At 36.6% G+C, this 26,726-nt stretch overlaps 1 protein-coding gene across 1 annotated transcript in view; it reads left to right on the top strand.

The window, feature by feature from the left end:
• Positions 1–26,726, top strand: part of ROBO2 (roundabout guidance receptor 2) — a gene marked incomplete at its 3' end in the record, with an annotated part of 521,961 nt that overhangs the window by 346,969 nt on the left and 148,266 nt on the right. The window contains exons 8-13 of the mRNA XM_080358539.1: positions 4,493–4,617; positions 9,069–9,240; positions 15,491–15,696; positions 19,712–19,793; positions 20,486–20,651; positions 22,351–22,517. Coding sequence (XP_080214665.1) covers positions 4,493–4,617; positions 9,069–9,240; positions 15,491–15,696; positions 19,712–19,793; positions 20,486–20,651; positions 22,351–22,517 — 918 coding nt within the window. The remainder of the gene's footprint in view (positions 1–4,492; positions 4,618–9,068; positions 9,241–15,490; positions 15,697–19,711; positions 19,794–20,485; positions 20,652–22,350; positions 22,518–26,726) is intronic.

Here is a 26,726-nt window from a genome sequence, read left to right as displayed (position 1 = left end):
GCACTCTTCCCATTTTGAACAACGTAACTAATGTTCACTACTGCTCATGCTTTTCTATCTCCATTTTAATTCTTGCAGTAGAATGCTGTTCTGTGCTGTAAAAACAGTTCTGAACATGATGTGATTAACCTTAGGGTCCCCCCATCCCCTCGTCTCAAAGCCCTCTCGTTCGTGGCCTATGCTTTCTATTCATGTTCAACCACCTGATTTCCATATCATCCCGCTCAGCCTCACAAGCGGCTATTAGCATAACAGAGCTTTAGTGTGACATTGATTGAAGCCAGCACTTGCTGAATGCAGTATCAAAGCATAATTTGCCAGAAATCAAATCTAATTTACTGTGTACTATTTAAATTTCTCAGAAACAAAACAAAAAAAAGTTTCAATAGAAGTGTGCTAGGTCTGTAGACTTAAATGTTCTATTTTTTTTTTTTTTTCCATATTTTCCTTGTCCCCTAGATTCCAAGCAATATATTTCCTTTTAGAGTCTTTGACATTCAAATGTCAATTAAGCAAGAGTTTTTCCACTCTGTTTATTCCAATCCATTATATCTGAAACAGTTAAGGGCAATAGTTTGATAGGCACAACACTCACTTTGCTGCTTCATAATAGTTTTTTCAACAGATTCTTCTAATGTTCCTAATGTTTAGCTTGGATTAAGCATTAAAGAACCACGTAACTTTAACAGCTGAAGCATATCAAGCCTGCTGTTATTTCTCTAACTGTAACTTTTCAGAATGTTCTAAAAAAACACCTACTTTGAGAGAAGCAATAATGGCTTGAATTAGGTTTTTTCCAGCATTCCACTGAAGCCAGCCTTTGAGGAAGTAATGATCTCAGTTAACCTTCTGCAAAATGGCAGTATTAGTATTTCTCTGTCTTTGTAAACAGCATGTGTATATGAAGATAATTAGCTCTATTTTAGGAAAATTAAAGAGCCCAAATGCTTGTTCTGTCAAAGCAACATTGCTGTCTCTAAGCAGGATCACATTGCATTCTCTGGGGATAATGGTAGTCCTACTGCTTTGGTAGTTATGCTTGACCACGAATTATTCCTGCAATTATTAACTGTTACTTTCAGCTGTAAATTTGCATTATTCAAGTGGAAATTGATAGATACTACTGGTATGGTGAAAACGTTTAAATGCTGTATGAAAGGTCATTTTTATCAGAGGCTGTCTATAAACAGATATAGCTATATGACAGCAAACTGTAAGAAAATGAGGGTTTCCTTGATTACATTCTAGAACTCCATCTTTGAATAAGTTTAAAAACCCCACATACAAGGTTTTATTTTTTCAAAATGATGTTCTTTAAAATTACCGTATTAAATAATTTGACTGAAGGAATTGGTTTTGTGCTCTAATTAATAGTGACTAATAGAAGTCAGCTCCTTGTGTGATCAAGATATGAAGTTTAAATAAAAGCTACAATTCACTTATCTATTTTTACAGTGAATTTATAATAACTATGGCTGCAGAGAAAATCTAGAAAAAATCCTTGCATGACTATGCATCATTGTTTACTGTAGTCTCTAAAAAGTCTAAATTAGCACCTATGAGGCCATGAATCTTCTGTTCGCCTAGTATGGCAAATGCTGGAGCAGACTTAGTGTGTGGCAGGGAGACAACAGAGCAACATTGTCAGTCCCTGTTGTTTTTATTATCTGGACTGAGCTACGGCCTTAATTCCAGCTTCTTTTCTTTGTCTCTTTTTGCAAAAGAAAGGATCAGTTCTCTGCTCTTAGAAAAATGAGAGATGTTTAAAGTTACAAGTACGTCGAAAGCTAGAAACCAAGTAGAAATTAGGACGTTTATCTCTCATTGTTCCTTGACTACCAAACTACCTTAATTTAGTGCTTGGAAAGTCTGCTACAGCAACAGGTTCAGTGCTATCACCTCTGCTCAGAGGTTTGAATTTTTGACTCACAGTGCAGCCTTGTGTGTGTGAGAATGTTTCAGATGAACCCTTAAACTTACCTACCTTGTATTTATTTGGTTACGTGATTTGAAAGATAGGCTCATTTTTTCTTCTGTTGAACTACCTCAGAGCACCGTGCACATAACATGCCCTCAGTGCACCAAACATGCCTACAAAGTGATCTTAGGCATTGATCATGCTTAGGTATGATCTATGGCAGGGGTGTCAAACTCATTTTCACTGGGGGCCACATCAGCCTCGCAGAGCCAAATGTAATTTTAAGACTGTATAAATGCAGAAGTAGTTACTGCCAAATGCAGATATAACACCTGAAGAAGCTAGAGGTTTTCTGCTCTTCCTTCTGCCTGAGGTCGCTATTGATTCTATATTAATATCCCTGGTAATGAACTTCTATGGCTGAGCAGCAAACACTGAAGTAATTCAGTGACCTCTATTAAGTGGGTGGTCAGAACTGTAGAGATACCTTAGTGTAAGGTATGCCTACAGGAATGGAGGTTTCTAATTCACAACTTAAAGGTCTTTCTCTCTTTCCCTTTCCATATGATTGAATGAACAATCACATGTTGCTGATCACCACATTACTGCCTTCTGACACCTGTAGGGATTGCATACAGATATGCTAGGTAGAGCAAGGTGAGGTAAAACCAAGTCACTTGCTGCAGTCCAGCACTTTAGAAATAGTACAGGATGAATTCAGATTCTAGAGTATGTATAACAACACCTATGTTCTTATAGAAACCTCAAAACATACAGACAGAAACTGGTAGCAGCGGGGCACGTAGCCCTTCACCTCTCACCCACTGAGGCCTGGGGAGGAGGTGGACATTTGTCCCTCCAGAGAGGCCAAAACCTATGCTTAGGAGTATGAGGCAGAAAGAAGACTCCTCATGTTGTCCTTACTCTCTGCCTTCTAAATTGATGATGATTCATGTTTATTAAGTGCTTTGCAGGTCTTGTTTTAAGAATGCATTAAACCAGTGCTATTCAACTGGTGCTCTTTAGACTCCTGCTGATCTGTAAAGCCTTGGGGAGTACCTCGTGAGATAACTGTAAAGTGTGTTTTAAAAAAATCTGGATCTGCATACATTTCTATGCAGTTAGCAGATTTGCGTCTGTGCTGTCAGCAGGTGTAATCGGAAGCTGGGTCTTGATTGCTCGTCGTGCCTAATTAAATAGTTTGTAATTATAATGGTGAAAATGTGGTTTTCTAAAACACTTAAATTCTGTTTACCTAGAAGCTTAGTGTTCCTAAACCATCCCTCTACATAATAACCAAACCAATAGTGGAATAGAAGAAAACGAATGTGTTTTTTTATTATTATTATGATTTTGTCCTCTTCTTCAGCGTCCTTCAAAAGTTAGTCTTTTGAAGAGAGTGTTTGGAGACACTGCTTACATTTTTAAGAGTTGCCAAACAGTATAAATCCAGTTCCAGTGAATTCCAATGTAGAACTAAGACTGGAAGGTTTGCATGTCATGCATAGAAAAGTCATTTGCTTTATCACATTATGCTCAACATAGTCACTGATGTCAAGCTTTTTCTTTCAAATCCTTCAACACTGCTTCTTCCCCACCTTCCTTCTGCACATTAACACCTCTTCTCTCCCTTCTTATTCCCACTGAACACTGACTGTCTGTTCTACATCAATACCCCCAAACAAGTAAACTTACACTTCTCTTTTAGAAATTGTTCACTTCTGACTGTGCTTCCAGGTCCCCTATGTCTGAACACTGTTAATGCCATTCACTTGAAAACATAGCCAATCCTGGTTCTTCTTTCTTGTTTTAACTCCACTTTCTCCTTTTTTCTTTTCCTTGTTTCTTCCCGGAATACCTATTCCTTCTTATTCATCACTCACTACTGCCCACTAACTCTTCAACTCTTGATTCTTTCTTATCTGTGCACAAGCTGAAATCTGGATCTCCCAGATTGGTGTTGTTTCAGCAACCATTATTTTACAGCAAGGCCTCCTTCCCACTCCATTCTTGACCATTCTACCCCTAAGAGAAGCAAGGGAGCTCTTTAACTTCTCTCCTTCTGCTGTCATCCAGACCTTCCTCTCCTTTCTCAATCTTTTTTTAAAAGTGTAGAGGGGCAGACTGAAAAAGGCTATCTGTATATCCTAATTCACACCTTGCAACACGATAGCTCCAGCACAGTAGCAAGCTCTGTGAAGCACAGAGGGTATGAGAGTGCTGATAGGCAGAATGCATCCAGAGCCAACATCATAAACACCTGACTGCTGCTCCTTAGCATTTATTGTCATCAGAATTTACTCTAGCATGTATGGTTGTAATGTTTCTTTTTTGTTTCTTTCTTTTTAAAAAAAAAAAAAACCTGGGGATATCACGTACTGCTATTGCTACTCTTTTTGTTGCTGTTGTTGTTTTTGTTTCTATATTAGTTCTGTCTATACTAATCAATGTTTCTGGTGTTATGTCCTCTGACATAAAACAAACCTCCATGATGTCGTCTCTTTCCTTCAATTTTCCTGATCTCCCCTTTGCAAAATATCCTAAATTTACACCATATATTTTCTTACGTTGTAGCTCCCCCACAGTTTGTGGTGAGACCACGAGACCAGATTGTAGCCCAGGGTCGAACAGTGACTTTTCCTTGTGAAACTAAAGGAAATCCCCAGCCAGCTGTTTTCTGGCAAAAAGAAGGAAGCCAGGTAAGTTATGAATACCCTGTAAGTCTTTCAAGCCTTTCTAAGCAGTTATACTGTTAAATTTTTAGAGCATTATTTATGTTACCTTTCATGGATTCTTTTAATCTTTCACAGGGCTTTGTCTTTTAAACTATCACTATTCTCTACCAACATTTTAGATAAGAAAGGTATGACTCAATTTTTAACTAATCAGAGTCGATAATTGAAGTTAACAATCTGTCTAGACATGATCAAGCAGATATATAGCTAGCAAGCTGATTTGCATTGGCATATCCTCATAGTGCTTAGAGATATAGGTTTTGAGAATGCGAATGCTCTTTTCAGGATATTATTCTCAGGAAATTTCCGAATCTGGTTTTGGAAATATTTTCCTCATCCTTACTGTCATGTTTTGAAAGTAAAATTTCTGATGTAGCAGTCAATGTTGCCATCAGTAAATACCAACTTCTATAGCTTAATATTCGAGTGTCATGCCATAACATTTTTTTTTACTGCTTTGCTGTATTGTCACTATGCTACAGCAGAAGTCAGGCCTTCTCACTTTCAACATGCGACTCATGTTATCATGATAAATTTGAACTCTGTAAACTATGTGTCTTATTCTCTTTTGCACCTGAGAAACATTTTAAAAGGGGCGAGTGGATGCCCAAAGACAGTGCCTTCTGGAGCTCCCTGGTGAAGCCTGTTATGGCTATGTCTGTCGATATATCTATGCTGTGTACCATTCTCTGTTGGCTAAACTAGTCTTTTCAGTGCCCTGTGCTAGTTTTTTTCCCATACAGTGATGTGTGATTTAACTCAAGTATCCCCACTGTGCCGTGAAGTACAGGTGTGTCTTTTGTCTAAGCTGGAGGCATTGTGTGTACCTACTCACTTTAATATGAACTGAATGGCAGATCTCCCTCTCTGCCCCACCTGCTCCTGCTTCACCTTCTCAGGAGGTCAGACAACTGGTCCAGAATGACAGAGCCAAGGCTGACAGCATTTTGTGCTCTGTTCCATTTGTGGCTCACAGAGGTACACTCTTTATGAGTGTGTGTATGAGTGTAAGCTTAGCCTCCAGTGTGTTTCTTTTAGCATATTATTTGGAGAACTTTAGATCTAGCCTCCATGGATTGCATCCTGGAGAAGCACAGTATGGTGAGTCTCACTAAGGTGAAAATTGTTCCAAGGGGAAAGTAGAATAGCATGTTGAAATTAAAGTAGGAAGTACTGATGTGCTAGCAAGCATTTCAAAACTCTTCCTTGTAGAGCATTTTAATAACATGTTAATGTTTTTGTAAAGTGAGCTTATAGTGTCACACTTGAATCTAATAAAGTGGACATCCATCATGCTGTAATAAAGAGAAGAGCTTCTAATTAAAGTAGGACATAATTTGCAGGATTGAAGTCATTTAGCGTAATTGAAAAGTGTTAATACTCTATTTTATCCTCTTCCATTGGTATCACTTCAAGGGTAAAAACATTTTAAGGTGAAAATGCATCTTGTGTCTTTAATTGAATGTTATTACCTACTGATTGTACCATGTTGAAGCTGTTTAATTACAAACCTGGAAAATTAATTACCAGATTGAAAACCAGATCCCTAAGGGTTAGAATGGTCTTTTTGGCAAATAAATGCAACATAAAAATTGATACCTACATGTTTTATAATCAATGGTTGAAACGTAGCTCAATCTGATTCACTATGTTAATATTCACCCTTATGTTGATCTTAACTGATCATCAGTGAAGTAACATAGATCAGTGTTACCATCTCAATATACAACTTGTCAGATTTTGCAATGAGACACCACAGAATAGGTGAGTTTCCACATAACTATATTTCTTCATATAAATATGAAGGGCAGTATTTTTGCCAAATTAGGCATTGTCCACTGAACATACATGACTTTTCACATTTGCTCACCTGGCTATAAGATGTTGCTGGGCTTTACAACGCTTGCTTCTGCTTCTACTCGAGGAACTGTTGCAGCACCATTATTAGTGTTCAGAGTAATGTGATGTAGTCATGTTAGCCTACTCCAGTAAGTGCAGGGCATTTCTCATTGTAAATCCATTTCTCTATCCTGTGTTTCTGAGCACAACTAGCTGGAAGGGAGCAGAGCTCTTCTCTCCTGAGTCAATTTTTGTGCCAACTTGTCCCTAAACAGCTGGTCCTTTGTACCTGGTAGCATTTTCCCCAGAGCCTAGCATAACAGCCACCCACCGATGAAATGCACCAAGGAAGGACATGTGTAACCTCTAGACTCTCTAGATTAAACTCTTCCTTGAGGGAAATTCAGTGGTATCATGTCAGGGATGACTCTGGTCTCCCTGTTTGCAACTCAGCCTGCCACCATTGTGCCCAGATGAGCAACCCGACAGCTAATTAAAACCAGTGACCTTGTAAAAACATTTCAAAAGGGATTGTAAGAGATTTAGGACAAGTTATAATTCATAGTTACCTGGTCTTTGAAGGGAAGGATCAGGAGACTGACAAGCTCCTCCTGGGGTGTGGAATATTCATTGGGATGTGGTACCTTCCAAGAACAGATAAGCCCTTGCTGAAGATATAAAGAAGGGTAGCCTCCCCTTTCAAATGAAATGATGAATATTCTGGATCTTTTTCCTCTTAAAAATTAGGAGCTTGATCCTTTCACTGTCTTTTACATTGTGTTCCTTTTTGGTCTTTGCATACTGAGTGATAAATCGGAGTCGTGCTCATCCATATCACACTTCTCAGCTTTCTCATAAAATTTAGTGGATTTTTCATCATACCCTCATTCAGTAGGTATCTGTGTCAAGCAGGTGCTATTCTGAAAGTTGTAAGGCAATTCAGAAAACAGGGCAATTTTTTGAGATGCACTTTGCCCTGTAGCCTGAAATCGTTACAGAATTTTCACACTTTTTTTCTTATTGGATCTGACATGTTTACTGGGTGCATATTGATTTTTGACAAAAAATTTGCTGTGAAAAATTTCTTGAACATTGACATTGAAAAGGATAAGGGGAAAGACTCACCCTCGGGTGACAGGTAGCCTAGTAGGTTAATACAGTTATAAGGATACTTGAAGTGTTGCATCTTATTTAAAGCATACCTCTCTCATTTTATTGCAAAAACCACAGAGATAAAGGTGTGAGTTTCACTTCAAAGAATTTTTTTAAATCCGAGTTTGTTGCTTGTCAGTTGTAAATATTTTTTTTGTAAACCATTAAGGTCTACTGCAGAAGAAGCAGATCTACAGAAAATTGGTTTAATACCCTACTGTACAATTTTCTTTTTAGTCCATATAGACAAGCTTAAAAGTTAGTAGGGAGTCATCATTAGAAGGCACAGCAGAGCTATACAGATCTGCAGTAATTACTGAAAGCTTATCACAGCATGTTAATAGTGTGTTGGGATATTCCTGATACAAACAATTGTACTTTTCAGAGGGGCATGTTGTGTTGACATATAGGACAGACTGGAATTACTGTTGTTTAATTATTTTTTATTCTACTCCCCTGTCTGTCTCATTGGGCAATGCTGCTGACCTTTCTGCTCACATTGCCATTGCCTCCCTTTTTATTCACATCAAGAGCTATGCCAAATGGTGTAACTTTTTCCTTGAAAACGTAGCCCTCACCACTAAAAGCTTTTCCGTTTGCTTCTGTATTATTGATTCATTCAGCCCTTCATCATATGCAGTGACTGCTGTATCCATTCCACTTATTCATATTGACATCTCTTTTTTCTCCAATTCAGCCCAAAGGCAAAAGCTAATCTCCCTGTTTCGTGCTAACTGATGTCTTATCCTACATGAAATTATTTTTTGTCTCTGATGATTTCCACATCAGATTTATACCCTTTCTCTTCACCCTCAAGGCTCCATGCTGCTTTTCTCCTTTGGTATATCTCAGTTTTAATTTCCTTTTACTTCTTCTTTAAGATTTCATGCTCTGCCAGCTTCTCCTACTTTATGACCTGTTTGTATCTTCCTCCCAGCTTTCCATCTGTGCCACACTTTACCTTTCTTTTTTACCTAGAATATATTCACAGCCAAACAATAGTGCTATGCTCCTTCAAGTCTCCAGGATTCAATTCTTTCAGCTAGTTTTCTAATGTTTACTGTAGTGTTGTGTTCTCCTGGTTTGACAGCCAACTAAGTATATTATTACAATTAAATTCAGAAGGAAGATGAATGTGTCACAAATACAAATCACGCAAGTGTGATTGTTGGAAAATTTCTCCTCGCCTAGAGCCCCAGCCAGAATATACCACTGTGTGCTGTCAAAGGGCTGTTTCTAATACAAACTGCAAGTTGCCCAAGGCAGGGAAAGCTAGCTCTATGTGTTCATAAAGTCATAACCACACTTACCTTTTTCTTCTAGTTTATATATAGTTCTTTTAAAGAAAAATCGTTGTGTCTCTAGCTGAGGGATAAGTAGTGCTTTTATGTTTTGAATTGATGTGAGATGAATTGTCTTTGCAGAACCTACTCTTCCCAAACCAGCCTCTCCAACCCAACAGCAGGTATTCAGTGTCACCGACTGGAGACCTCACTATCACCAACATTCAGCGGTCTGATGCAGGCTATTACATTTGTCAAGCGCTGACGGTTGCTGGAAGCATTTTAGCAAAGGCTCAGCTGGAGGTTACTGATGGTAAGCTATAGAAATTCCTATTGTTTTTTCATGTCAAAAGTATTTTACAAGTAGTGTAAATAAAAGTATGTGAGATCATGTAATTCATGCAAGTAAACAGACAATTTCCACAGAAAATACAGTGAAAAAAAGGTCTCTCTGCAATTCTCTATGGTGTCAAAAAGGCAGTAAAGTCTAGCTTGCCTTTTGCTTTCTTTCTGGAGGTTCCTTAATAATACAAAGAGGGTACAAACCAGCTTGGAATAGGATTGGTGAGAAAACAAGGTTCTCCATTCACTAGAGCTAAGATAAGACTGCAAAAAATATGAGGAATGAATAGGTTGTGATTAAAGCAGTGAACTGGGCTGTAGAAAAATCAGGATCAATTCCCATCTCTGTCCCATTCTTCAGTATAATCTTAGGCAGCTAGTTTGGGGATGTGTCCTTAATTCAATTAAATCAACACAGTTGCCTTGAACTTACTGGAGTACTGTTGGTTTAGAACAGCTGCAATATGTGGCTTTTTTAGTTCCTTACATTAGAGCTGTGTTCTAAGAATTTCTCGGTATGTTTAGATGTAAAAAGAGACATGTAAATACTTAGGCAGAGTTTTCAGGAAAGGAAAAGCAGTATATGATCTGTACTGATGCCTTCCATTTCAAAATTTTGGGTTTGAAAGTTATCCTGCCTTGAAGTTTACCTTATTCCATCTACAAACATGGATCCTTTTTATATGACAGGAATCCCTCTTCATCCCCTTGTGGGTAGAAGGCAGTTTTCATCCTTCAATGTTAGTGAAGAAAACAACAGAATTCCTCTTGTACTAGGAGACTGTGGCATTCCTCGGCATCATTATTCCTTATCTTAACTGACTCATTAAATATCTCCTGACAGACTTTGATGAATTTTTGCCATTAAAACTGTTGTTATATGCAGAGGTCTACTTTTAGTGTTCCCTTAGAGACCTGCCTGCACCATGAAAGTTTGAAAAGACGTCTATTTCTGAATAATCTGGCTCTTCACAAGAGCATATTCATCACAAGTGACAGGTAGAGAGATTCAGGCTCATGTTATAGAGGTTTGAGCATTAATTTGATGCCTTTTCTTTGTTTTCCAAAAGCTGTCTATATTTTTATGACAAGGGAAGATAATTTCTGCCTTATCCTTGCATCTTTACAAGCATATTGCTTTTCTATAAAGTAGTTTTTGGAAACCTTCGCTCTGCAGTCTCTTTAGGTCCTCTCTCTCATGGTCTATGACAAAATGATGCATTTTCATTCAATTCAAATTTAAATGTAGATTAAAAAGTCATTTAAAATTAATGGAAAGGCAGTATTTTTTAATATCTGTCCATAGCGCTGCCTGATTCAGTGCCATGACTGTGATTGGAATAAATAGAACACACAAATATTGGCTAAGAGGACATTGAGCTGTTAATGGTTGCACCTGCTGATGCTATACAGATTTACTGCAACAGGGGCTGAGAGGATCAAATGAGGTTCAAGGATATTAGTGATGAGAAATTCTTCCTTTTGACAGACAAGGCCTGTGGTCCATCTTTATCTATTTCTTGTGTGGGAGGAAAAAAAATAATAAATCCTGATGACCTCTTTGGAATTTTCATTAGTTGGTTTAACAAGTCAACAGAAAGCTCTCGGTGTCCCTGCTAAAATGCAAACTCAACTACAATTAATTCTGATTGAGGGCAGTGTGCATTCCACGTTGCTAGAGAAAGCATTAGCTGGTGGCTTTGCTGCTCAAGGAATGCAAGGTCTGCGTTCTTCAAACACTTCCCAGAACCCACTATCAGTATGATCATTGTGAAATAACACAAGGTAGCTTTATAGAAATACTGAATCATCCTGGAATGAAAGGAAAGGTGAGGTCAGGAGAAAAGTGCCACAACAATATTGCAGAACTGAGATTGTATGAATAAATGTACCGCTAGATCACAGGTATTTTTTAATTACTTGCAGTTAGGAAGTTGACCATACATGTCTGTTCTGGTTGATGCTGACAGAAGTTATGGAAGCTATTGATTTTTGTCAGTGGGGAAATCTAATGTAATGGTTTAAAAATGTAATAAAATATAAACACTGTACATGCTAGCTACATACTTAAGCATTAGTGTTCTAGTTTTTGGCTGGTGATTTCAGTTTTACTTCATAGCCCAGAATTTTTCTGTTTGGTTAATGATTTAATAATAGTGGTGAGCCATCTTTTTCATTTTGAGCACATTTTTGTTTGATCTAGAGTAATTTAGATCCAATTGAAGTTCCAATACAGAATGAAAACATATGTCATGTGCAGAAAAACAAGTGCTTAATTATACCATATATAGCAGTGTTTCGGTTGTTACATTTTTGCACTTACAAGTCTTTACTGGAAATATTTTTAACTCAAGTGTTCACATGAGAAAAGATTACTATCTGTGATGAAATGTGCTGAGCTGAGTGATAATTTTGCTGATTATGGACTGTGCGAAGAACCTTCAGTGGATTTGAAATTCAAATCTTGTATTTTCTTGAAAGGCTATCATATCATCTACTGTCCAATGCACATCTGGAAGAGCAAAATAATTCTAAAAATTGACACAGTCCTAGCAATCCTTTCAAACTCAAGAAGTGAATATGCATCTCACAGTCTTAAAATGACAGATCATGCAACTAAACCAAATGCTTCCAACTATGTCTGCGCTTAAGATAAAAATTATAGTTTATAGCTAGTAATTTCTTCCATAAATGTATTGATTATGCAGAGAGTATTTTGGAGAAGATATCAGTTTCTCCTGATAGAGTCATTATTTATATTATTAATAAAAGTGTTGACCACTGTGTGCTCTTCTGTAGGATCAGTCTACCAATGCTAGTTTTCCCAGCCATTGCGGTATAGGATGAGTAATGGAATGGAGGAGCAAGTTTAACCTCCCCCAGTGGATTTCAATGTAAGAATGAAATGTTTTAGGATATTAAAAAGATCAGATTTCTGGTCTCTTGAATGAAAGTGAAAGGCTGGACCTATAAGAAGAATTAAGAACAGATGTTAAAATAAAATAAATAAAAAAAAAAGAGAAGAAGTTGGCAGCGTACCTCAACAGCTCCCTCTCCACTGATTTGGCATAGACATGTAAGGCATTTTTCCCAAACTCCTCTGCAATTTTTTGACTATAGGTCTATTGAATACTCAGGGATATGTCTCTCTCAAATCCTCCTGGAAGAATTTAATATCACTCACAGTTTACTTTTCTGCAAATCTGGCCACCATGATTCCTGGCCCTGATCAAATGTATATTCCATGTTTTATAGCAAGTGTAACAGTTTCAAATAGGACAGATTCAGATCAACTTCTCAATCTCCTGGGAAGCTCTTCCACAAAAAAAGACAGAGGAAGGATTGGTTTCTGCTTTTCCACCTCTCAGGAGAGCACCCTGCCTTATACTACTGTTCGTAATGAGAATTTCATGACTTGTGTCTGATTTTCCCTATTAATTCACCAGGAAAACTTTTGACATGTTGATTTTGGAAGTGCTGAGGACTTCATTTTGTCATTCTCTTATTTTAATTTCCTGTTGTAATTCGACCAAATTCCACACAAATTTAAACATGGTTTCAGTTGATACAAATTGCATTTGTAGTATATAAACTGTTCATTAACAAAAATAATTTGTTCTTTTCTGATACTCTGCTCAAAATTTAAGCTGCTTTTTATCATAAAAGGAATCTGATAATTTTTCAGCTACCAGAATATGTGAATATATGGTACTGACAAATAGTCTCAAAACCAGTTTATTATTATTTTAGACACGAAAAATATTTCTGTAGAATTGACATGAGCATTTCCTTCTAGGAGAAAACAGCACAAAATTTAAATAAAAAAATTAAATGTTATAAAAGCAACAAACAAGCCCCCAACCTTTTTGTGGTTACTATGTTGTTATCTCTGTTCTTTAGAATACTTACAATGTAAATGTTTAAACCTTTGACCAAGTTTTGCGTCCTTATACTGGAGACCTATGTAGTAGGAATACAAACACATATACATGTTTTAGAGAAGATTTACAAGTCATAGTTGTGAAGACAATACAGTCCTTCACAGATCAGTGGAAACCCTAAGTGTTCATTTAACCTTTAGCCTCAGTGTCATGGAAACCTGTAGTGGTCTTTCACCCATAACACCCTTGAAAATGAAGATTCCTTCTGGGCAGGAGACTTTCAATTACACTATTGATCAGAGCTCTTTAAAGGATTATGAGCTCCTCATTTGGGCTGTAAAAAAAAACCTAATTACAAGCCAAAGAACAATATCTGTAATGCACTAGGTTTTGAAAATACCTACATTGCTACACATGTGAAAAGCAGTTAGATGAAGCAAATAACTGCAACAGAATAGTTAGCAACTTAAGTAATTATTTTTCATTAATTCTTAGCTACCTAGAAAACTGGGATTTGCTGTTTTACATTAAATCTAAATGAAAATTTACACAGCTAAGTTTTTATTTTAATATATTCATGCTGAAGATATGCTGATAGTACGTATGAGCTGAGATCAATTCTTATTTCACCAAATGGCTGAACTGTGTAGTCATAAGGAACCTTAATGAGATCAAAAATTTCACATCAAAGTGAAAATCCTTTACATTTTCTCTTTTATTTTAATATAGTGTTCCCTGTCCTGCCTCTGCATTCAGCAGGTTATATGGCAGAATTTCCAAAAAAGCTTTCACATTTTGGTCTTAAAGATAATCTATATTGGCTTTCTCCTTTCAGTTTCAATTTCAATAAATGTGATTAACTCACACTCCAAGGTGCTGCTAATACTAATGATTGTACCATTCAGGTATCTTGTTAAGAAGGTAACTAAAATTTTTGCAACATTACAATTTCATAAACAAAGATTTTAGGTATAAAATCTACCACTAATATCTCCCTAATATTCTTTTTAATTTATTAAATAGCGTAATGAAAGCGCTTTGGATCTGTTAAAGGTTCCAGAGATTTGCACCTCGAACAGCTCAAATACAACAGAAACCATATTGCTTCATCGTCATTTATTTTCACTTTGTTGTTAAAGTTAGGCATTGTGTATGGACTATGATGAAACAGATTCTCAGCTAGAATAAATGATTCAAACTCAGTTGGCATCAGTGGAGGAAGGCTAACTTACCCTGGTTTAGGATCTAATCCTGTCTTTTACAATATTTAATGCCACTCATTTAATTTTTTAGTTGTTCAAAGATTTGATAGGGTAGCAGTATGGCAGGTGAATATATAAAAATGAACTCTCAGTTCTGTTATGCTGACCTTATGCAGGAGTCATAGCCTCATTTATATTCAAGTATTTCACATTCATGTTGTATAAACACATTCTTTAGAAACAAAGGGTTATGTTTTGCTGCTTAACAGATGACTCAGAGAATAGGTTCAACAGCAGAGTTATTTATGACAAATTGGTCTTCCAAGAAAAGCGAACATGAGCATTTTACCTCATCTTCAAGATATCCCACTGGTCATGGAATGAGGTTTATGCGCAGCCATGCACTTGCTTACTGGTTACAGAGTCCTTTAAGCAGCATTTCAAGCATGCAAATGTAAATTATTAGAGTAAAAAAAAGAGTTCATGGATTTAAGAGGTGATGAAATGATTTGATAAGTAAGCTGTTACATGGCTTGATCGAGTTTGAACTTTCCTGTGCTAGGAAAAGAGGTACAGTAATTTAGATCACTCAGATTATAAAAATGTGTTGTATTATTGTTAGATACTTTTGCACACAAAAACTTGCAAGATGAGCATCGATGGGGTATAGGGCTGGTACCCAGGCTAGAATGGCTACAGTGTTTCACCTTGCACAGTAACAGATTTTCTGGTTTAGGCCCTAAATCAGGTAACCAATTAAGCACATTTTGATGTGACATTAAATAGATGCTTTAAGTGCTTTCCTAAATTGGAAGAAATAGCAGAGATTTGCCTCAGTTCTTTTCTGAATCAAGGTCTTAATTTTCGTCCTGTCTTAATCAAACGAGTGTGATGATATTTGTTAACAGAAGTGTGTATATCTAGGTGTTATCTTGTGGTGGTGAAATAAAATTCTTATAAAAAATATACCAGTTAATTATTGACACGTATCTGCGGATCGTCCAAAAATGATGGTTTTTAGCCCTTTAGAGGTTAACTTAAGTCAGTCTTGTTAAAATTGGTGCTGTGTCAAGCAAAGGGCTAACTGCAGCAGGGGATCGTTGAAGCTGTGGATGCCAATGAGTGTGTCACTGTTTAGTCTTGACAGATAGGCCTCCACCCATCATCCTCCAGGGGCCCATCAATCAGACACTGGCAGTGGATGGAACAGCTTTGCTGAAGTGCAAGACAACCGGCGACCCCCTTCCTGTCATCAGCTGGTTAAAAGAAGGATTCGCCTTCCCGGCCAGAGACCCTCGAACATCCATACAGGATCAGGGGACACTTCAGATTAAAACTCTGCGGGTGAGTAGCGATAGCAAAACAAGTGCTACCAGTGGAACATGGCTACTTTTGAGTTGCTGCTATGTGCCTCAAGTGACTCCATTGTCTTGCTGTCTGCTGTCTTCAAAACTAACTTAGTTGTTTCCTTTCCTATGAAATTCTCACCAAGTCCCCATTCTATTTCATTCTTTGACATTGTGTAAGGAAGAAGGAGGTGGGGGTGGAAGAAGAACCAAACTCGTATCAGATATTTCTATTAGAATTCCCTAAAAATAGAATTGATATTTAAAATCTTACATGTTGCAATAAAACACAGAAGCTGGGGACGGATAGACACGTACAAGGACAGGCCGTTCTTATATTTTCAGTCAGTTTTATCATAAAGCCATTGGCTTGTTGTCTCTATTAAAACACAGAGCAGTTCATTTTCAACACCCAGTCATAGTTTTCCAAGGAGCTATTGTGCTATCAAGTGATTCTGGAGTTGATCAGGTTTTGGCTGTGCACCATCTCTATCAATGAGTCTTGCCAGTCTTGAGATGGATGATGTATTCCAATGTTACACTTGCTGGAGGTGTTCCACGAGGCTGTGAATAGGAGAAGACAACTAATACTGTAACATACATACAGTCATATGCAGAGGAATTTCTATTCAAAATGAAATGCCTATCATAAAATTTACATTTTTGACATGAGATAATATTATATCTTAAAAGTGGAAAGAAATCTTATGAAATTCCTAATAGTATAATGTCAGATTTTGTTGATAAACATTGCATCACTAATCTTTGTTTGGGCTTTTAATTTTTCCGTGTTCAAAGATAAAAATGCATATTTGTTTGTATGAATGCAGACAAGCATGTGTATGGAAGAATAGTAACGTAAATGTAATTATTTGTCAATAACTTAGATTATTTCAGAAACCATTTGATTTCATCAGCAGTAATTTATGCATTTGGCTTCACCATTCAAAAAAATGTCAATAAACCTAGCTACTGAGGACAAGACATAAAGTGATTGTAGATGAATTGTTAACTTCCTTGGAACAAAATGGAATTTATTAAAAAATTTATGCTAGCTTTCCTTGAGTAAACAATTTATCCTTCCTCCCTGGGCTGAAGGCAGGTTTAGGCCATGAAGGTTAATGCATTTTTCCTGTAGAGCTGGATTAAAGAGTGCGCTTGAATAGTCAAGATTCCCCAGTAGTGTTAGAAAGCAGCAATTAAAGGTGGAAGCTTAGTGATTTCAAAGAAACTTCCAGTCATCAATGATGGGCTTCTGTGGAGTGTCCATGAGGCAGAAGCTCCTGGGATACCTGTCTGCATGCAGCTATGCAAACAATGAAATAGGTTCTGAATCGTGCCAGTGCATTAATCTCACTGTTAGAGGCACAAAGTCTGTAAACGAAAGAAAGAAAAAAATGCTTGCAAGGGGAGAAGGAAACAGCATTAGTAGTGAGTGTGGTTTTGAAAGACATGAAGCTTTTATTGATCCTTAAGTGGCTTATTCACTAGTAACCAATTTTCCTTAAAGGCTCAGAAAGACATTTTTTATAAACCCCTCGATTGCAGTAATGTGCGCTGTTTGGCTCAGACTTAAGAACAAAAAACACACACACAACCATAAAACCCAGATTCCTCCCGTACCTTGCAATTTTATGAATTACATATGGATTTAAATCTGGAATGTTTAACTTTTCTCTCAGGTCTACCTGAGCAAGGACTAGCAACACTTCCTAAGCAAAAAATGACCACGAAATATGTCTAAGTACACTTAAAAACCCGAGTTCCAAACAAAGTAATACTTATCACTCACATGTCCTCAGCCTTCTCTTTCCCTCACAAACAATAATCACTATTGCAATCATAAAAGACTTCAAGATAGGAGTAAAGATGAGCCACTACTATTTAAACCTTTGAGACCATCCTCTTCTGCTATGTAACTCTCTCTCTCTGTGTAAATTCAATTATTCAGAAGTCTGCAGCAGTCACAGTGGACCATGGGCCACAGTCATAAACATGAACCTAGAGATTTTTCTGATAAGCCAGTCTTCCCAGCTGTTATGAGAAAGACAACTAAAAACTCACACATATGACTCAGTTCGCTTTCAAACAGGTCAACACCGACAGAAAACTCCCTTCTGCTCTCTAGAAGCATACCAGCCCAGATTTAGACACCTGCATTGACTGAGGAAGAAAACTGTTTATTTTACTGAATAGCAAGGATTTTCCATTCACCTTGCCAGTTGCTTTTTCCATTGTGTTAAAAAAGAGTATAAATAATTGAATTATTGATACACTGTGTCTGTATCTAATCCATCCACAGTCTGGAAGTAAGATAATTCACCGTAACTTGCAAGAGGCAGCGTATCTCCAGCTTGCTTTCGATGTCGAGTTTGCCTTCTGCAAGTTTCTCTGTACTGTATACCACATACTTCATTGAGTATGCTATACACTGCCTGTCACGGTAGTACACAAATGAAGTTGAGAACCATAGCCTTAAGAAATTTTCTCCATTATCACGTAATGAAGAATTACGTATTTAATAAAAGCTTGGAAGAAGCAAAAAAACCCCATGCTACTACAGAATGCTATAAGACTCCTCTGGAAAATCTGTCTCCTTTGAAGAGTCTTCCTCATTTGATTAGCAGTACCTCCATGTTTTGAGTCTCCGAGCCATTGTCAGAGGGGTTTAATTATCGCTTGTATTTCATGGAAATAGCATCTCCTAAAATGCAAGTTATGCTCTTTTAGACAATTGAACTGGCATTAATTGGTTGCTTCCTGCCCCTAAGAATGGTACACTGTATCCCAGTGTATGTGAAGAAAATACCAACAAAATTCAAACATGACAAAGTTGAGATCAATTAAATTATATATCAACAAGCAATCTAAACAGAATCTCACTTATTTGCCTTGACATTCTTCTTGAAGAGTGAGGTATAAGCACATTTGCTATAGTGCCAATCTGCATTTAGCAGAACACTCATTACAATTCCTTAAAATCCAATAAAGCTTCTTGGATGCAGTCCTATTTCCGTCATCTGATGGAGAATATAATTCTTCTCCTTTATCACTAGAGTCAGCACTCTCCCTCTTCTGCTTCCATCTCCAGATTGCCATGCTTTATATGTAGTGGTAGGAGGACTGTTCTATATATTTTATGCTTTGTAAAGTTACTGTTTTCTGTCCATCTCTGTATTTTTCACTAGTCCTGTCTCAGAAATCTTTAAGTAACAAACAGCAAAACACTTGGCAAATTTTCAAGTAGAACAATTTGCACATCAATTAGATTAATGTTGGCAATATCAAAATGGTTTCCCTAAATGAATTTGAAATATATGAACTGGCAAGGGAATTGCAATGGTTTTATACAAATGCGCTATTTTGTTGCTACCAAATTCCCTTATAAACCTGAAATTAAATCCCATGTGAAACAGAAGAAAAGAATGGTGAAGGATCTGTTTTAACTTTGCCATTTGAAAATTTATTGGAGGACTGCTTGTGTAGAAAGAACAGCTGTTAAGTCTCAGCAACAATATTGGTATGTGTGGTGGCCTGTATAGGAATGACTTCATCTGTCATAACAGCCTAAGATGATGTAACAGCCTTCCTGGCACTGGAAACTGTATCTCTGGGTCATCATGGGATAATGAAAGGTGAGATTTTGTCCTCTAAGAAGTTAATTGTCATCATATCGTTACCTGATTTCACCTGCATTTGTTGTAACCAATACAAAGACTGACACTGTCCAAAACATCTATTCTGTAGCACTTACGTGCTGTACTGGTACCATTAAGAATATGAAAATTAGAATTAAGAAAGTATTAGAAGCGAGTAATCTTTTTAGAGTTCTCTAAAAGTAAGCTACCATTAAATGATTGATTGAAAATATCCAATGCTCTCTAGTCTGGTGTAAAATGTAGGCTAAGTCCTGATTATCAAGAAACATTAAAAAAAATGGAAAATTAGAGTCAACTCTGTCAGCTGATTCTAAAAGGTTGTTAAAACTGCTCTTAACTGTTTTTCATGCCTAGCTGTCCGATACTGGGACCTACACTTGTGTTGCTACAAGTTCCAGCGGGGAGACATCTTGGAGTGCTGTGCTGGAGGTGACAGGTAAGTGATGGCCAGGGATGTTTTTCAGTTGGCACAAAATGAAAGTGTAGACTATATCAGAGCAGTCTGAGTCAAATAATCAATTCTAGCAATTCTGGAATTGAGATGGAGAAGGTTTAGGAGGGAAGGGTGGGTTACTTTACATGCCTTGCATTTCATTGTTATTATCTTTAAATGCCTGTTGACATTCCAACAATTTGTATTTGTCTCCAGTGACACCAGTATGCTATAAATCTTCTAAACAGGAGTATTAATAAACTGTAGATTCGTTCAGTAATCGGCTTGGGCAAGAGAACTATTATGCCTACACAGAGTCGTATCAAAGTCCAATGTGCTCTCTGTGAGTACTGGAGTTGATCTGGATATAGGACCTTCCTGAGCCTTCTAGCAGATGAGCTTTTGATATTTATGTAAATTTCAGCAAATCTGGGCTTTTTTGTTATTCTTCATTTTCTTTTTTTAAAGAAAAAAAAGAGTTTTTGAGTTTTGCAGGTTTTTTTGTTTCAGTAGGTACCTGAAGAATGATAGCTCTTCATCCAAAAATATAATATTTACTTAGTTATTTACAGATTAGTAACCTTGGTTATGCTGATTTTGCAGATGTTTGACATGTTTTTCCTTTTAATCTTCTACTTTGATCAGATTTATAAAATCAAGGATAAAAAGTGATTGTGTTGTATTTGCCCTTGCAGAATCCGGTGGAGCAACAGTCAGTAAAAATTATGATATAAATGACCTCCCTGGGCCACCATCCAAACCTCAGGTCACTGATGTTACTAAGAACAGTGTCACCTTGTCATGGCAACCAGGGACCCCTGGAAGCCTACCAGCTAGTGCATATATCATTGAGGCTTTTAGGTATGTGAATTATTCTACTTTCAATCTCCTTCCTTTCTTATTTTGCTTAAAGCCTGCTACCAACTGTTCTACTGGTATTGTGGTGTTCTTTTGGACTCTACATGTATCGTTAGAGGTTCATTAAAAGACTCAACTCCTATGGCAGGCATTGATTTGTAGTTTTTTAATTGATGTTTTTAATTGATCGTTTTTTTTCTAAGTGATTAATTAGACAAGCGTCTAACTATTTCTTCAGGTCAACAGGAACATAACAGGACAATGTACTCATTATTTGTTACTGTCCCCTTAGCCTTGATGATCAGTGAGAGTCTCCTGTGGGAATGCTGCAGGTCAAGCCATTTGGGCCAGTTTTGTCTTGACCACCGTAGTACAAATTATCTGAAAATAAATGGACAGTCCTGAAGCCTCTCTGCATGTTTTATTTGCTGTTCTTGTTAAATCAGCACTAATTAAAGAGTTAGAACATTTAAAACATCCATTTTACTGGCTTTGAGAGAGTAAAACTTTTAACTGAAAAGGCTGGTGTTAACAATTCAGAATTTCATTCAGCAGTCTGAGGCTGAAGATAATCCAGATGCTCCCTTGCACACAGCATCATCTAATATGTGGTAGGAAAGAACTCCTGGGCCACGTATGTCTAAGCATGGGCCATACCTCTCACTTGTCAGTAATATATGGTTCGGAATAAAAATGTGCACATTCTTAAATGTTTTCCTTACTTAAGATGTTCAACAAATGACAAATAATTTAGTTCATCCTTTAATTAAAATTCATGCAAGAATTTGTCGAAATCATATGCATGCAAATTTAAGAAGCAATAGCGATAATGCTTCATCCTGCTATGTTAATCTGCAAAGAACGTTAATCTATGTGCAGACTGTTGGTTTTGTTCTGGAACTTGCACTATCCCTTATGCAGTATATGATGAAACAATTGAAACAACATGAAACTATTAGCTTTCCATTTTGTTTTTCCTTTTAATATATTTAAAGATTTTTTTTTCTGCTATACAACAAAGCAAAATAAAATCAAGTTTTCTTTTTAAACTTTTGTGATATTTCACCCTAGATAAGCTTTAATGGCATCCCATCAATAACTTTAACAAAAGCCAGGGCTTTTCATTGAAAGCTGTTTTAACAATCACAGTTGAAATCTCTTCATACAGTGGAATGTAATCTAATTATTATAATGTCCAATAGAAAATATAGTGACAGGAAAAATCTTCATATACTTTCTTTTACAAGCATGTTTTCAGACCTTTTTTAAAAAATTTTGAGCATTAGTTTAGCTCAAGGAGAATACTTTTCTTCCAATGACAATTTATTGCCATAATTTACTTAGCAGTATAGAAAATTATTCTTTTAACAGGATTTTCTTTTCTAAGGTTTATGTTCAAGAGTGGCCTATTTATCATTCAAATTTACTTTACAGCTTTCCACGCTTTCCTTTTGCATATATTTATTTTAGAGACATAGCAAAGGCTTTTGCTTCTATTGAAAGTAGAAATACTTTTGAGAGTTGAGTTATTTTTTTAATCATGTCTTGGTGAGTTAACTGAAACAAATCTGTTTATTTTTACCCTGCTTTTACTACTTTTTCCTGTACTTACACTTGACATGTGGTTACTAAAGTAGGTCCTTTCCCTATCTTATTTTTTCCTTCTATTAGTCTATAATCTTCAGCCCTCTTCTCATTGCAGTCAATCCGTGAGCAATAGTTGGCAAACAGTAGCTAACCATGTGAAGACCACTCTCTACACTGTGAGAGGACTGCGCCCCAATACAATCTACCTGTTTATGGTGAGAGCTATCAATCCACAAGGTCTGAGTGATCCCAGCCCTATGTCAGATCCTGTCCGAACACAAGGTAATAGTAATTCTTAAGGCTTATGTACTTGGGCTAAAATGGAAAGAAGGAACTGAATGTTGACCAATAGGTCAATCTGGCCATTTGGCTTTAGCATTCTGACTGAAGGAACCATGAATCGAGCTTAACCAGTAAAGATGAAAAATAGATTAATGTTTGCTGTATCGTTGAGGATTTGGAGAGACAGGTTAGCTCTTCAATCCTTTGTACGTTGTAGACCTTTTGATTTGCAGGTCACTTAGACCTGGTGTGCTCCTTGATGCCCAGCTTCTATTGAAAGCAAACTAAGTTAGGCACCCAAGCTTTTATGAAAAGTGCTCTGAATACCATCCTTTCTTCAGTATCTTTTCTCTCTGTGTTCTTATTTCTCCATTATTATAATAGGGATATACTATAATAACAAGTGCTTATGACAGACACCGTGATTATAATTAGTTTTAATCAAAAGAATTGCACAAAATATCTGTAGTGTATTGATTAATCTGGTCCAAACTTTAGACAGAGAATTCATGTAAATTAATGCATCTGCATCATAGAATATTTTGAAGTTATTCTGTGAAAAGTATAGGTCTTCCATTTATATACCTAGGTTTCTGAATTAGTTGTATTAATCCACTGCATAAGCCAAGAGAGAAGGTTGAAGTGAAATCCCTCTTTTATAGGGTGGTGACATAATTGATAGCTGTGATCTTCCATTGCATGTGTGCAGAGGATTTGATAACTATTGAATTCTATTCACAATACATCCAACTCTAACTGAGTATAACTGCCACAAATTTCACTTCACAGCATGTTTGTTTGTTTGTTTGTTGGCTTTGACAACACATTGCTTGAATACTTAATTCAAGAGTGTAATCCTGTGTTAAACCAGTTGGAATACGGGAATTAAAAATGTTTTGGAATGTTAATTTTTTCTGAGTCCAAAGTAATAGTTCCTCTCACAATTAATTTAGAATGAGATCCTCTGTTTCTGTTTATGGAAGATAGAGAAGTGTGTTTGGAGAGTCTGTGTGTCCTGTGTCAGATTCCATCATGTGCTGGTCTGGGATGGAGAGAAACAATAGCAGGGTGATATTTCTTTATCACATTGCCATCACATCCATCCTCTCTCATCCCCATCTGTTCCCGAATAAATCTGTCCTTAATAATTACCCCTCAAAATAGTAATCATTGCTCTAAAAGGAGAAACAGAGCTGCTTTCTGAAAAGCTAAAGGAATGAGTTGGGGAAGGATTTCATGGCTTCACTATCCACGGAGTATCACAAGTTTTCTTCTTTTTCTTGTTCCCCCATTATTAGGGAGTGACTCATGCTTTTCATGGCACCAGTCTTTTAGTCTGCATAACTTATCACCTAGTTAAAAAAACAACTTTGTTTGGCATTTGAGTGTCAAGTATATACTTTTTTCTGACATACTGACAAGCAATTTGATTTCAGTAAAAACATGTCTTTTAATTATCTACAGCATGTGCTGCAGCTTCCATTTCCTGAAACCGTTTAGTAGTCAAGCACACTGAGACGTACAGGATTTATAGCTTCTTTGCAAGCCTACAGTTTAATAGAATTAAATCATAAAATCAATTGAAAATTAACATGTTTTGATGTGATTTCTAATTATGCCTGAATTCAATTCAGGCTCACTGAGCAAGCTGACGCACAGTAAAAAACCTATTCACAGTGGCCATGGAGGAAAAAAAATAGCAACTCTAACAGTGCTATATAATATTAATTTGCAACAGGTGTCTGTGGTAGCTTTAATAGATGAGCATTTAATTTCCTGGCATTAAGTAGAGCAAATACAAGTAATAGGATTTTTTGCATATTTTCACCAGTAGTCAGGCATTTTCAAAAGCTTTACCTTGAAAGACTTAAATCAAAAAAGGACAGAGAAAACAATAATTACTCTAAGAAAATAGTTGTTTCCTTGTTCAGATTATTAACAGACCAAACCATATATTAAAAAACACATTCGCACAACTATATATAATCCTATCTCTGGAATTTAAATGACTAACAACTAATGGTAAGTTCATTGGAAGCTGTTAAAAGAGAAGTTAGAGAATATATGCAGCAAATTTAATTTTAGAGAACTCTTCATTGTCATCAGAATATAGCTTCTTGAGTCAGTTTTGCTTGATTCATGGTTTAATTATTCCAGTACTTGAAGATATAGATAGATCAACTGATATTCCACCAGGAGTCTCCCAGCAATGTGAAAATGACATTACCAGACATTACACTGTGGGCATCCCATATGCATATGTTTCCAAGTGTACACACCAGAAAACAGAATTCCACATTTACATCTTGATACACATTTCTTACTGTTATTAGCCCATGTTTTTTCCCTTACCTTTTGGCATGTGTCCCATTAAAATGATGAAATGCAGTTTATACAAATAAGCCATTCCCAAGGCAATGTAGGTAATTTGTTGGTTTTATACCATAAGATAACTTAACCTAAAATGTGGCCATGGGTAGCTGTAGGTATTTTATACCAAGGATCATAGCTTTTTGTGGATAGCAGCATAATTTATCATCCTGTAAACCAGTCTGAACTGCTGTCTTAGAGATTTATTTTATCTCTCTGTTTCTTGATCATTTTGAATAGACATAATTTGATACACAAGCTCCATATTTGGATTATGTTCCCTTTGGAGACCCATGGAACCATCTTCATTTGAATATCAGTAGAAGTCTGTGCCAATATCGTTTATTGGTGTATCAGAACCCACAACAATCCAGAATTATGAAGCTGAAACTACTTTCAAAATATGGAGGCTTGTGATTCAGCCTTGGTTGTTACATTTAAAAGTTTCATTTTTAAGAGTGCTGTTATTTCTTCTTAATAATATTTAGAAGATAAAAAGAAATCACATACTGCATATTCCCATATCTAAGACCATCAGAGGGAAGAAAAAGACCCCTTTTTGTATGTATTCTTTTCACAAGGGCATGATGTTGATCCAAAAAGAGGGAAAGTGTCTTTGGCTAGTGAATCCCATGGGAAAATCAAGCAGAATTTACAGATGTTTATACAGGCATGACCATAAGGTATTGGGCCTTTTTGAATATAATCTGTGCTTGTCTTCTAAATCCCCTTTCCTGGAAAAAAAAATACAAGCAAAATCCAGCAGAAGTAATCAGCGTGTTTATTTCTAACAAGCATTATGCAATCCCCATAGACAACTGACATAGTAAGGGCATCTGTAACTCTTGACCCAGAACAGCCTTATAAGGTCCTTGAACAGTCCATTGAAGGCATTCAGACTTCACTGGCTCCTAGAAAGTACCTTTGTTTCTGTCCAAGGTGGTAGGAAGGGATGTGCTCTGGTGATATGTTGGCAAAGTGATACCCGTAGCCCAACATTCTCCTTTTGGTGCAGGGTAACAGAAAATGATGATTTCCAGGAACTATCACTAAAAAGACTAACTGCACATCTACTTCTCCATTTTCCAACACATATTTTGTGTTTGCTATTCCTATTTAGCAAATATAGTGCAGTTTCATTCAGTTTAACACAATGGCATAACCCAAATATAGTCTCTAAGATTGGGGCACTAGGGCCAAATGTGGTGCTGGAGATGGAGTCACAGTTTTCTGTAGATGTATACTAAGAGATCTAATTCCTTCAGTTTTTGACTGGAAGTAACTTCCCCATACACTTTGAAGGAATCTTTGACATAGTCTTAAAGATAAATTTTTTGTGGTAGAGTGTTTTTGTTGACTTTTTAATAGATCAGAATCAGTTTGACTTTATCATTTGATTCCTTTTAATATTTGCACTAGATTTCATTATCTGTGTCTGTAAGGCAAAATTTACTTTGCAGAAGAAAATGCCGGTTTTAGTGTTTGATTTCCTGTGTGCCTGGTATGTGGGGAGGGGAAGCTTAGAGAAAGCTTGGAAACATATAATGATTTAATGTCATGTATGCTCAAGAAAAGTTCCTTTTCTTCGATTATACTAACCAATTTGGTTCCAGTCATCTGAGTAACCTTGTTATTATCTAAGGATTTTTGAACTAGTGAATATTGCATCTCTCTCATCACTTACTAGATGTGAGAAAATTTTGCCATTGAGTCTGAATACTCATTTAAACATCTTTATATTTCATTATTTCCTAAGCAGCTAAAGGTGAATGGTTTGTTTGCATTACTTGATATGCTTGGGAGTTCATATTAAAATCTTAGCACAGCTTTGTTTTAAAA

This window comes from Nesoenas mayeri, assembly GCF_963082525.1.
Source record: "Nesoenas mayeri genome assembly, chromosome: 1".
Classification (NCBI taxonomy): Eukaryota; Metazoa; Chordata; class Aves; order Columbiformes; family Columbidae; genus Nesoenas; species Nesoenas mayeri.
The sequence above is the reverse complement of the archived record's forward strand: the minus strand, read 5'-3'. Positions and strand labels throughout refer to the sequence as shown.